The sequence below is a fragment of the Salvelinus fontinalis genome, chromosome 12 (assembly GCF_029448725.1).
Source record: "Salvelinus fontinalis isolate EN_2023a chromosome 12, ASM2944872v1, whole genome shotgun sequence".
In the NCBI taxonomy this organism is placed as follows: Eukaryota; Metazoa; Chordata; class Actinopteri; order Salmoniformes; family Salmonidae; genus Salvelinus; species Salvelinus fontinalis.
In genome coordinates, this window is record NC_074676.1 from 5,747,904 (window position 1) to 5,761,614 (window position 13,711).

Genomic DNA, 13,711 nt, shown 5'->3' on the forward strand with positions numbered 1-13,711 from the left:
AGGCAGCAGCAGAGCAGTGATATCCCGGTATGTTCACTTCCTGTGCTCGGCCTGAGGGATGAGAGCCCGCCCGCCTCGCTGCTCCACCTGCTAGCCCAGGTACACAGCATGACTGACACACACACGCGAGCACGCACCCACCCACACGCACGCACCCACACGCACGCACACACACGCACACACACGCACACGCACACACATGCACACACATGCACACACGCGCACGGCGATAGAGGCCAGCAGAGCGGCAGAGAGAGAGAAAGTGGGCCAGAGGAGAATTCCAGCTGTACATGCCCTCAGTGGCTGGTGCTTCATTAAGACTCTATAGAGACTCTGTCAAAGTCACAACCAAAGGCATCCCTCATGCTAACTACCTAGTTTAGCATCACTGTAGGTACCTAACATAGCATAGCCTCCTCCGCTTAACTGTAGATCGGGACTATACCTTGTATTATCCAATGTACCTGACTGCGTGAACGTAAATGGTTTAATCAAGCATCCGACCAAATTTCCGCAGACCAAATTAACGGAGATTAGATAGCATACCACGTGAATCACTATTTCTGTCTAAGTCACTGCCAAAGGCATCCCTCGTGCCAACTGGATAGGCTAGCAGAGCATAGCCTCCTATCCTTCACACTCTTAGAAAAAAGGGTTCCAAAAGGGGTTTTCAGCTGTCCCCATAGGAACCGCCTTTTAGGTTCCAGGTAGAACCCTTTTGGGTTCCATGTAGAAACCTCTGCCGAAAGGGTTCTACATGGAACCTAAAAAGGTTTTACCTTGGAGCTAAAAAGAGTCAAAGGCTTTTCCTATGGGGACAGCAGAAGAACCCTTTCAGGTTCTAGATTGTGTAAGGGAAAACTGAAGCAGTGCAAGGAAAAACATGACATATTTACAATGACGGCCTACCGGGGGAACAGTGGGTTAATTGCCTTGCTCGGGGGCAGAAGTACAGATTTTTACCTTGTCAGCTCGGGGATTCGATCCAGCAACCTTCCGGTTGCTAGCCCAACGCTCTAACTTCTAGGCTACCTGCCAACCCATAAAGCATGATAGGGTCTCACCAACAATACCGACATTCACGTTACATAACACTTTTTGTGTAACTACAGCAACACAATTTGAGATATTATTTGACTTAGTACAGATGCTACACACTTTATAGCTTATAAATGCATAGGCCTAATGTCACTGCCATTCATTCACTGGTAGGTCGAAATCATAAAAACGTGATCTTGGTAAATCACAACAGTCAGACCAATGTTGACCTTTTAATCATGACTTGTGTGTGTGTGTGTGTGTGTGTGTGTGTGTGTGTGTGTGTGTGTGTGTGTGTGTGTGCGCGGAGATGGCAGACCACCGTGACTGACAGCAGCTCACTGCCTGTTAAACAGTCAAGCTGTCACATCAGATCCTCCAGATGCTATCGTGGCTCTACACACACTACTGTGTTGAGCCGAGCCAAGCAGTCTTGAGCTGGCTTGGTTACACATCCACCATAGTTGCTGTAAATGTGCTGGAGCCAGCACAGTTCGGTTGGGGTCGACACAATAGTGTGAAAAATTGCAATAGTGGGAAAAAAAGAGTGTCTGGGGGATCTGCTAGAATACTGGGCATCAAACTTAGCAGTGTGATGCAACCAAAACGGGAAAATGGCACCGGATTGCTGCATGATAGAAAGACTATGGAGATAAGGTTAGGCTAACAAACAGGTCTAAGTACTTTAGTGTCTACATAGATATAGTGTCGTGTAGGGTTGTGGCGGTCATTAAATAGCAACGGGACACTCTTGCGTTGCCATATACCAAATAGGAAGCACACAAGGGTATTGTACTGTGCACGGACGGTATGAGACGTAAGAGAAACTTATGAACGGGATGAATAATAGATCAGAAAAAAACTGCCGACGGTGTAAATAACCCAGTGAGAGGTTTATAGGACACACAGCTACCAACTACAAGCTAGAGAACCGCCCATACAAACTACAAAAGGCACGTCCTTGTTTACCACCAACCAACCATGGTTGATGACCTGTGGCCCAAATGGCACCATATTCCAATCCCTATATAGTCCACCACTTTTGACCACGGCCCATAGGGCTCTGGTCAAACGTAGTGCATTGTAGGGAATAGGGTGCTGTTTGGGGCACAGTCCTGGCTACCAGCTATCCGCCTCTACAAACTACAAAGAGCAAGTCCTTGTTTACCAGCAACCAACCCTGGTTGGCGACATGCTCAAACCCACCCGTCTGTGTTCCAAATGGCATCCTATTCTATATTTATATATATACAGTATATATATATATAGTGCACTACTTTTGACCAGGGCCCATAGGGAATGGTCAAAAGTAGTGCACTATGTAGAGAATAGGGTGCCATTTGGGATGGAGCCGTGCACAAACCCACCCCTCATACCCTGAACCAAAGGCAGTGATTACATAAGGATGTTAAATTTGGAAGAGGCAGTCGTGGGCTGAGGTATTTATGCAAAACAAGAACAGGAAGAAAATAGGTCCTCCAACAGCAGCGTCAGCCAATGGTTGTGTCTGAATATTGTCACAATGTGTCTATTTCTGATCTACCGCTATGCTGAGGCAAAAACAGATGAGTGTTCATGTAACACTCACTGTCATGGTAAATAATTGCTTCCTTTAAGGTATCATGTCAGGATATATCAGCTTTTCAAGGGAACTATAACAGGCACCGAGTGGCTCAGTTAGTCGAGCATGGCACTTGCAACGCCAGGGTTGTTGGTCCAATTTCCACGGGGGACCAGTATGAAAAATATATGCACTCACTACTATACATTGCTCTGGTTAAGATTGTTGGCGAAAATGACTAAATCAAGAAGGAATGGCCTATACGTGTGAGGTGGTTGTCATTGCTCTTTCTAGGCACAGTATGTAAACCAAGCTAGAGCGTCTACTACACTACCAAGTACATCAAAAGCAATAATGTAGGTGAATTACCTAATAGAGTGAAAATAGCAGGCTTTAACCCTGAACAGTTCTTTAGCACAAGTACTGTCCACGCCTTGGAACTAAATACAGGAAATAATGTATTTTATATTGGCCTCTGAATCATCTTTGTCCACACGGACAACAGTAACGTAATAGCAAACAGCAATAATCAGATCACATCCGAAATACACCAGGGCTGTTAGCGCTTTGCTTTGGTCCGCAGTTGGAGGATATTATCTAGCACACCGTGGAGTAAGCTAGTTAGCTGCTAAAACACATATGCACCATATGGCAGTAATGGCCCTAGCAACCACTCCAGTAACTAGGGAGGAACTAACGGCGTCCCATTTTAACTGCTCTACTCCAGTAACGGTGCCAGTAATAATGTATTCATACACCAGTAAGCCTGCTGACCTGGCTGAGAGGAGGCCGAGTGAAGGCAATCACATTATGCATCCTGAACATGGGCTGAACACGGGTAAGCGGAGGGGAGGGGGGAAAAAAAGTACAATTTCCATAGGATCATTTATTATGTGACATCTGTCATTTTTAGATTCAATTTAGATGAATTTCCGTTTTCCTTTTATGTGAGCAGTGAGTAATTGGCATGGCCCACTTACCGAGCCTGCTCTGCTCTCCACAGACCCCCTGCTAGGTGAAGAGATTCACACACTCACACGCAAACACACATCGTCATTAACATGGACCAAAAATTGTCTCAACTCAAATCTGGTGGTACATCACGGTGACAATGACAGATGTGAAGTAGGCGGGTGGGGGGTATATGTGATAAGACCGTGATCCGGGGTATATCTGGGGTAGGGGGGTTGGAGTATAAAATGAAGCAAACCAACAGAAAGCAGTTTGCTGAAGTAGGACTGGGGTATTGTTCGGGAAGAGTAACAGTTCTCACGATTGGCATTTGGGAATCCATACACATAAACCACGTCGCAGTGGGACAGCTGTACTGCCAAGCCACTCCTCTGTTTGCCTGTAATTCCTCTCACCCTGTTCCCTGTAAAGCGTACTACTTTTGACCAGGGCCTCACTCATCCCAACAGAACAAACCCTTCCCTCCCTTGTCTGCAACAGAAACACCCACTCCAACTTTCATAAGAGTGACTGATTGGACCGACGGTGAAGCACATCTAGAATCTCCACTTCCCAAAATGCAGTGAACACCAGGGACTGTTTTTGGGCCAACGTCCACACACATCCATGAGCAAACATCCACACTCTCATGAGAGAGACTGATCAGACCTAGTGAGTGTCACACATCTAGAATCTCTATTCCCCATGCTGCCATGTGCACCAGGGACTCATTTGGGACAGATTTTCTGGGCCAAAATCCTTATTTGTAACTGCACTCTGTTTGTAGAGGTTCTGTAAACTACCAAGGGCACTAATTGGAAAGTCACACCCTATAGCAGTCGCACGCTGAAGTTGGTGACATGGTTTAACTAAAAGGAGGGCTAGTAAGCCTGGGCAGCCCCATAACAAATCAGGGCCCACCCATAAGAATTGAGAAATCAATATGGGCCGGGCCCCCCCCCCCCCCCCCCCCTAAAAAAATCCACGATTTAACTTTGGGCACCTGCAAAATAAGTTTGGGATCCCTCAAGAGTCAATGTATAACTCAAACCCTGGTTGGTGACTGACCTGGGCTGTCGCTGAGGGGTCTGTCTCCGTGCTTCCTCCCCCAGGCGCCCAAGGGAAGGTGAGCGGGGAGGGCGGGGAGCCCCCTTCCCCATGGTCCTGACTGTTCCATTGGGGCTGGGCATCTGCTGCTGCTGGGGCCGACGGGGGGAGAGGCTACGCAGGGGAGAGTGGCTCGGGGACGGCAGGGGTGACCGGTTGTTCACGTTCAGGTTGTTGTCGCTGTTGGAGCGCAAGAGCGTCGGCCGTGGTGCAGCGAGGGTGCTCCGTGGGGCTTGCTTGCGCCGGGAAGGTTGGGCCGGCGCCTCTCGGAAAGGCACTAGAGGGAGGGAGGGAGGGAGGGAGGGAGGGAGGGAGGGAGGGAGGGAGGGAGGGAGGGAAAAATTAGACAAAATTTCATTATGGTAGAGTATTACGTCAGATTCTTCATTGTTCCTCTGAAACTCAAATAGAAGCAGGTCAGTAAGCAGAATACTCCACACGCACGCACGCACGCACGCACACACACACACACACACACACACACACACACACACACACACACACACACACACACACACACACACACACACACACACACACACACACACACACACACACACACACACTTCAACTTCAATTAACAACCTTGAGGCATTAAACATCTTGAGCCTCAATGAAGATGCAAGGAGAGCTCCAACCGCGCTGGGCTCACAGCCTCAGAACAGGCTGCCTGGCTGGCTGTGGAGAGGCCTCTATTCCACTCCAGCTATAATAGGAGCCTTGGTGGAACTCCCCTGTGTTGGAAGCAGCGCACAGTGCACACAGCTGAAGCATGATTAATGATGATGTTTATTTCTCCGCTGCCTTCTAAACACCAAGGAGGAAGAGGAGGTTTATATGCAGCATCCACATGATTTAACCCTGCAAAGACAGGCCACTTAGTGAGAGAGAAGACACTGCTTTGCAAAACAGCCAAAATCACACTACACTGTCCAAGGAAAAGGGTCATCTATTTGAAACATTTCCAAAAGACGTCTTGCAAAAACAAGTCTATGCATTCCCCCTGAGGAAGACTCAAATCCTGATTGCACAATGTAAAGCAGTGCCAGTGAACGTCCAAAACTCTGTGAAAATATCCACCATAAAGTGTACGCCCGTGAAGCATAAAGAGAGGGGAAGGTAAAATAAGGGAAAGGTAAAATGCCCAATCCACCACTACCTGAACAAGACAGATCCCACACCCTTTTCACCTCTCTCCCAATAATGGTGACATCTGAATGACCTATCATCAACGGAAGAGGCAAAGCGAATAAAGTTATGGGGATATGCTTGGATCTGCTTAATAAAGTGGCACATCCTAACAAATGCGTTCTCTGTGTGTCTGTGTGACCGTTCAACATAACTCCATCTCTTCTGCAAAAACCGTCAGATTAGATTTACAATTCAGCTGTCGCAAAAAGTCAGTTCACTTGGTAGAGTCAGATATTGCGAGCTGCTGACGTTGATCATCATTCGTCAAATCAACCTACAGCACCAACAACCTAGGCTGCGCTCCACAGTATATCCTGTAAACAGACATTACATTCCCAGGCTGTGTTATTTGAAAAACCCCGTGGGCCAAAATAGTTAACATCCTCTTGAGACTTCTTGAAGCCGTTATGAAAGCAGCCATCAGTATTTATATTAGCAAAACAAGTTACACAATGGTAACTATTCGGGATTCAACAATTGCCTTCGTTAATGAACAGTTGCTATTAAACTACACGCAGATTTTTGTTAAGCTAGAACTACCATATCAATTAAAAGGCATACCACACTGTACAGTATAGAATTCGTTCTCTCAGCTTCTGTATGCCACACAAACTTTCAGTCCCCACTCAAAACATTGAAAGCCATCAAAATCCTCCAAATCAACTACAAACAGCTTACCTTCTTTCTTCAAGGCATTCAGAAAAGACTTCATTTTCCCTCTTTTCCTTATTGCTTAATTATTAATGGGAATGTGGAGAAAGAGCGAATATGAAATGTATCCGAGTTTTGTAGCGTGAAAAAGCAGCAGCGATTAGTTCCAGTGGTATAGCGAGTCACAATGGGAGGGAGAGAGATTGACTGGGCAGGGAGGAAGGCAGAGACGGAGCCAGGCAGGCAGGCACACTGGTGACAGAGAGAGCCCACCCCACATGATTCCGCTTGTCACTGACTATGAGGATGGGTGCACAATGCACCAGCTCCACACATATCCCTTTCCCCCTCTCTCTCACACATAGACACTCTCTCTTGCTCGCTCTCTCTCACAGACACACTCTCTCTCTCTCTCACACACACAAACAGACACAATCTCGCTCTCTCTCACACACACAGACACAATCTCACTGTCTCTCTGTCTCTCTCTCTCTCTCTCTGACACACACTCACTCTCTCCTCTCTCTGAAACACTCTCGCTCTCTCTCACAGACACACTCTCGCTCGCTCTCTCTCACAGACACACACTTCTCTCTCACAGACACACTCTCGCTCTCTCTCACAGCTCTCTCTCACAGACACACACTTCTCTCTCACAGACACACTCTCGCTCTCTCTCACAGCTCTCTCTCACAGCTTCACCCAGGTTTCACAGCACATAGACAACCAGCACAGGATATCAGGCTTGACTTGAAGCAGCAAGAATTTGTCCATTGTGATAATCATCACGGATGGGGAGAATTCAACTAAACCACATCAACTATGATTATTATCATTAGCACTGCCAGCTGTATTAACTAGAGTAAGTTCTGCATGGACTAAAACTACTTCAATAACAAGTTAGTGATATTGCCATAGATGACAGGACAGGCACATGTTCAATATGTGACTGTCAAACATGGTGAAGAGATGCGTCGCTCGCAATCCCATAGCACCCAAATGAGACATGCAATGTTCAGTGGGAGATGGGATTTTAACCCTTGCTTTCGCGGGAACAGCTGTATCAGAAACAAAACCTTTGTGTTGCTAGGCAACCTTAGCGAGGAAGTCTAAATTTGTCACTGGCAAGTTGCTTGTTGGTTGTGAAATGATCTGACTCCTTATGTATATTATGGTGTGTTTCCACAGCCCTTGCAACCAATCATTGACAGTACAAGACACATTCTAAATCCAATGGGAATGGGATGGAAATTAAGAAATGTTCTGATATTATAAAATGTTATAATGTCAGACTCAGCACTTCTTCAGAATACCTTTGGGACTTTCATTGGGGAAACAACATAATGAATTCAGAGCCTGGCATTTGGAAATACTCCTACCATCAATTTTGCTCAAAATGTATCTCAAACCATTGGTGTGGTCATTGGTTGCCTAGCTAAATAAATGTATAGGAATCAGTCCATTTAATGCAACATTTTCACTTACTCTGATGGTTTAGAAAATGATAATGATGGCTCTATACTAGATCCCGTGCCGGAAAATGTGCTGTCGATGACGAATTTCAAAGCATTATGACTTCAAACCAGCTTAAAATCTAACATCTAAACGACTGTAGGCTACAGGGGAACTGTGGATAGGGGAATCCCTATGGATCACCTCTTTGCTTCTCCGGTATACAGATTGATAGATACAGCGCCTCGCAAAAGTGTTCACCCCCTTGGCGATATTCCCATTTTGTTGCATTACAACCTGTAATTTAAATGGATTTTTATTTGGATTTCATTTAATGGACATTCACAAAATAGTACAAATTGGTGAAGTGAAATTATTTATTTTTTTAAATAAAAGTGGTGTGTGCATACAGTTGAAGTCAGAAATTTACATACACTTAGGTTGGAGTCATTGAAACTCGTTTTTTAACCACTCCACAAATTTCTTGTTAACAAACTATAGTTTTGGTAAGTCGGTTAGGACATCTACTTTGTGCATGACACAAGTAATTTTTCCAACAATTGTTTACAGACAGATTATTTCACTGTATCACAATTCCAGTGGGTCAAAAGTTTACATACACTAAGATGACCGTCCCTTTAAACAGCTTGGAAAATTCCAGAAAATTATGTCATGAGTTAGAAGCTTCTGATAGCTTCTGACATTATTTGTGTCAATTGGAGGTTTACCTGTGGATGTATTTCAAGGCCTACCTTCAAACTCAGTGCCTCTTTGCTTGACATCATGGGGAAATCCAAAAGAAATCAGCCAAGACCTCAGAAAAAAAATTGTATACTTCCACAAATCTGGTTCATCCTTGGGAGCAAATTCCAAACGCCTGAAGGTACCACATTCATCTGTACAAACAATAGTACGCAAATATAAACACCATGGGACCACGCAGCCGTCATCCCGCTCAGGAAGGAGACGCCTTCTGTCTCCTAGAGATGAACGTACTTTGGTGCGAAAAGTGCAAATCAATCCCAGAACAAGAGCAAAGGACCTTGTGAAGATGTAGGAGGAAACAGGTACAAAAGTATCTTTTTCCACAGTAAAACGAGTCCTATATTGACATAACCTGAAAGGCAGCTCAGCAAAGAAGAAGCCACTGCTCCAAAACCACCATAAAAAAGCCAGACTACGGTTTGAAACTGCACATGGGGACAAAGATCATACTTTCTGGAGAAATGTCCTCTGGTCTGATGAAACAAAAATAGAACTGTTTGGCCATAATGACCATCGTTATGTTAGGAGGAAAAAAGGGGGAGGCTTGCAAGCCGAAGAACACCATCCCAACCATGAAGCACGGGGGTGGCAGCATCATGTTGTGGGGGTGCTTTGCTGCAGGAGGGACTGGTGCACTTCACAAAATAGATGGCATCATGTGGCAGAAAAATTATGTGGATATATTAAAGCAACATCTTAAGACAGTTAACCTGTTTGGGCTGCAAGGGGCAGTATTGAGTATCCAGATAAAAGGTGCGAATTTCAAACGGCCTCGTACTCAATTCTTGCTCGTACAATATGCATATTATTATTACTATTGGATAGAAAACACTATCTAGTTTCTAAAACCGTTTTAATTATTTCTCTGAGTGAAACAGAACTCATTCTGCAGCACATTTCCTGACCAGGAAGTGGAAAGTCTAAAATCGAGGCTCTGTTCTTCTTCCTGCCTTTAAATGGGCACGAGACCTATTAGTATACATGCACGTCATACACCTTCCCCTGGGTGTCAAGAGGCTGTGAGAGAAGAAATGAGGTGATTATCTTGGTCTGAGATGGAACACATCATCTTGGAATGACGTGTCCCCCATTTTCGGTACTCTGAAGAGCGCGAGGTGGACAGTGGGATTGCCTTTTGTTTAGCTGCCGTTATAGGCGACTACTATCTCCGGCTTTGATTTTATTTGATACATGTCACCATATCATCGTAAAGTATGTTTTTTCAATATAGTTTCATCAGATTATTGAACATTTTTCGGGAGTTTTGCCGTGTTCTGTTCTCTTCCGTTTGTTGACATGGAGAGATTCGAGCCACTTGTCTAGCGCGCTTGCTAATGAAGAGGGAAAGTTGCCGTTCTAAATCAAAACAACGATTGTTCTGGACAAAGGACACCTTGTCCAACATTCTGATGGAAGATCAGCAAAAGTAAGAAACATTTTATGATGCTATTTCTTATATCTGTCGTAGTCGTCGGCGCCCAAGTGTTTCTGGCTATTGTGGTAAGCTAATATAACGCTACATTTTTTTCCCGCTGTAAAACACTTAATAAATCGGAAATATTGGCTGGAATCACAAGATGCCTGTCTTTCATTTGCTGTACACTATGTATTTTTCAGAAATGTTTTATGATGAGTAATTAGGTATTTGACATTGGTGCCTGTAATTATTATGGCTGCTTTCGGTGCAATTTCTGATTGTAGCTGCAATGTAAACTATGATTTATACCTGAAATATGCACATTTTTCTATCAAAACATATGCTATACAATAAATATGTTATCAGACTGTCATCTGATGAAGTTGTTTCTTGGTTAGTGGCTATTTATATCTTTATTTGGTCGAATTTGTGATAGCTACTGATGGAGTAAAAAACTGATGGAGTAAAAAAAGTGGTGTCTTTTGCTAACGTGGTTAGCTAATAGATTTACATATTGTGTCTTCCCTGTAAAACATTTTAAAAATCGGACATGTTGGCTGGATTCACAAGATGTGTACCTTTCATATGCTGTATTGGACTTGTTAATGTGTGAAAGTTAAATATTAAAAAAAAATATCTTTTGAATTTCGCGCCCTGCACTTGAGGTGGCTGTTGTCATAAGTGTACCGACACCGGGCTGCAGCCATAAAAAGTTAAAGCTTGGTCACAAATGGGTCTTCCAAATGGACAATGACCCCAAGCATACTTCCAAAGTTGTGGCAAAATGACTTAAGGACAACAAAGTCAAGGTATTGGAGTGGCCATCACAAAGCCCTGACCTCAATCCTATAGAAAATGTGTGGGCAGAACTGAAAAAGCGTGTGCGAGCAAGGAGGCCTACAAACCTGACTCAGTCAGGAGGAATGGGCCAAAATTCACCCAACTTATTGTGGGAAGTGTCACGCCCTGACCGTAGAGATCTTTTTATGTCTCTATTTTGGTTTGGTCAGGGTGTGATTTGGGTGGGCATTCTATGTTCATTTTCTATGTTTTGTATTTTTTGGTTTTGTCCGGGTGTGGTTCTCAATCAGAGGCAGCTGTCTATTGTTGTCTCTGATTGAGAACCATACTTAGGTAGCTTTTCCCCACCGCTGCTTTGTGGGTAGTTGTTTTCTGTTTTGTGTTTCTGCATTTCTTTCTGCGGTTTCTTTCATTCTCTTTATTATTTTGTTATTTAGTGTTCAGTTTTATTAATAAATCATGAACACTTACCACGCTGCGCTTTCGTCCACTACTTCTTCATACGACGGCCGTTACAGGAAGCTTGTGGAAGGCTACTCAAAACGTTTGACCCAAGTAAAACAATTTAAAGGCAATGCACCAAGTACTAATTGAGTGAATGTAAACTTCTGACCCACAGGGAATGTGATGAAAGAAATAAAAGCAGAAATAAATCATTCTCTCTACTAATATTCTGACATTTCACATTCTTAAAATAAAGTGGTGATCCTAACGGACCAAAGCCAGGGAATGTTTTTGAGGATTAAAAGTCAGGAATTGTGAAAAACTGAGTTTAAATGTATTTTGCTAAGGTGTATGTAAACTTCCGACTTCAACTGTATGTATTCAACCCCTTTGCTATGAATCCCCTAAATAAGATCTGGTGCAACCAATAACCTACAGAAGTCACATAACTAGTTAAATAAAGTCCACCTGTGTGCAATCTACGTGTCACATGATCTGTCACATGATCTCAGTATATATACCCCTGTTCTGAAAGGCCCCAGAGTCTGCAACACCACCAAGCAAGCGGCACTATGAAGACCAAGGCGCTCTCCAAACAGGTCAGGGACAAAGTTGTGGAGAAGTACAGATCAGGATGGGTTGGGTTATAAAAAAAATATCCGAAACTTTGAACATCCCACGGAGCACCATTAAATCCATTATTAAAAAATGGAAAGAATATCGCACGAGAACAAAGCTGCCAAGAGAGGGCCTCCCACCAAAACTCAATGACCAGGCAAGGGGGGCATTAGTCAGAGAGGCAACTAAGAGACCAAAGATAACCCTGAAGGAGCTGCAAAGCTCCACAGCGGTAATTGGAGTATCTGTCCATAGGACCACTTTAAGCCATACACTCCACAGAGCTGGGCCTTACAGAAGAGTGGCCAGAAAAAAATAAGCAAACATGTTTGGTGTTCGCCAAAATGCATGTGGGAGACTCCGCAAACATATGGAAGAAGGTACTCTGGTCAGGTGAGACTAAAATTGAGCCTTTTGGCCATCAAGGAAAACACTATGTCTGGCGCAAACCCAACACCTCTCACCACCCCGAGAACATCATCCCCACAGTGAAGCATGGTGGTGGCAGCATCATGCTGTGGGGATGTTTTTCATTGGCAGGGACTGGGAAACTGATCAGAATTGAAGGAATGATGGATGGCGCTAAATTCAGGGAAATTCTTGAGGGAAACCTGTTTCAGTCTTCCAGAGATTTGAGACTGGGACGGAGGTTCACCTTTCAGCAGGACAATGAACCTAAGCATACTGTTAAAGGAACACTCGAGTGGTTTAAGGGGAAACATTTAAATGTCTTGGAATGGCCTCATCAAAGCTCAGACCTCAATCCAATTGAGAATCTATGGTATGACTTAAAGATTGCTGTACACCAGTGGAACCCATCCAACTCGAAGGAGCTGGAGCAGTTTTGCCTTGAAGAATGGGCAAAAATCCCAGTGGCTAGATGTGCCAAGCTTATAGAGACATACCCCAAGAGACTTGCAGCTGTAATTGCTGCAAAAGGTGGCTCTACAAAGTATTGACTTTGGGGGGATAAATAGTTATGCACACTCAAGTTATCAATTTTTTTTGTCTTGTTTCTTGTTTGTTTCGCAAAAAAAATTATTTTGCATCTTCAAAGCAGTAGGCATGTTGTATAAATCAAATGATAAAACCACCCCAAAAATCCATTTAAATTCCAGGTTGTAAGGCAACAAAATAGGAAAAATGCCAAGGGGGATGAATACTTTCACAAGCCACTGTAGCAACCTGACAAGCACCAACCAATGCTCTCCTCTCCAAGGAATAATATTAACTCTCCAAAACCTGAACATTTGCATTAAAACATCAACCACTCAATCAATCAAACACAACACAAATTAATGAGCAGCTCGTGCTGGAATAGATCAATCGCAAAGAGTGTAAAATACTGAGGAACCATCTTGTTTGAGCATCACAAACCCTGAGTGATGGATCCATAGAGATAGGAAATGAGATCGAACACTTCTGGCATCGCATGAATCACCACATAGATCAGTGATACAGTAGATCATACGCAAGGCGGATAATTGTTCGCAGGACATTGATGTAAACAGCACTAGTGAGTTAAAATGTTTTAGGAAAACTAACCATCAATGCATAGATGTATACTATATAAAGAGGCTACCTCCCTACCCATGAGTCTCCCATCATCATCATCATCATTGAGGAACCGAAGATTCAGATGCCCTAAGCCTATTATCACATGGATCTGGGAACCATGGCAACCACTGGGTAGCTATATGTGACAATGATTTACA

The 13,711-nt window shown here is 44.0% G+C and overlaps 1 protein-coding gene across 3 annotated transcripts in view; it reads right to left on the reverse strand.

The window, feature by feature from the left end:
- shank2b (SH3 and multiple ankyrin repeat domains 2b) overlaps positions 1 to 13,711 on the reverse strand; it is a 185,432-nt gene that overhangs the window by 93,839 nt on the left and 77,882 nt on the right. For all 3 annotated transcript variants that reach the window (XM_055939507.1, XM_055939509.1, XM_055939508.1), the window contains exon 12: positions 4,619 to 4,934. In XM_055939507.1, the coding sequence (XP_055795482.1) occupies positions 4,619 to 4,934 (316 nt within the window). The remainder of the gene's footprint in view (positions 1 to 4,618; positions 4,935 to 13,711) is intronic.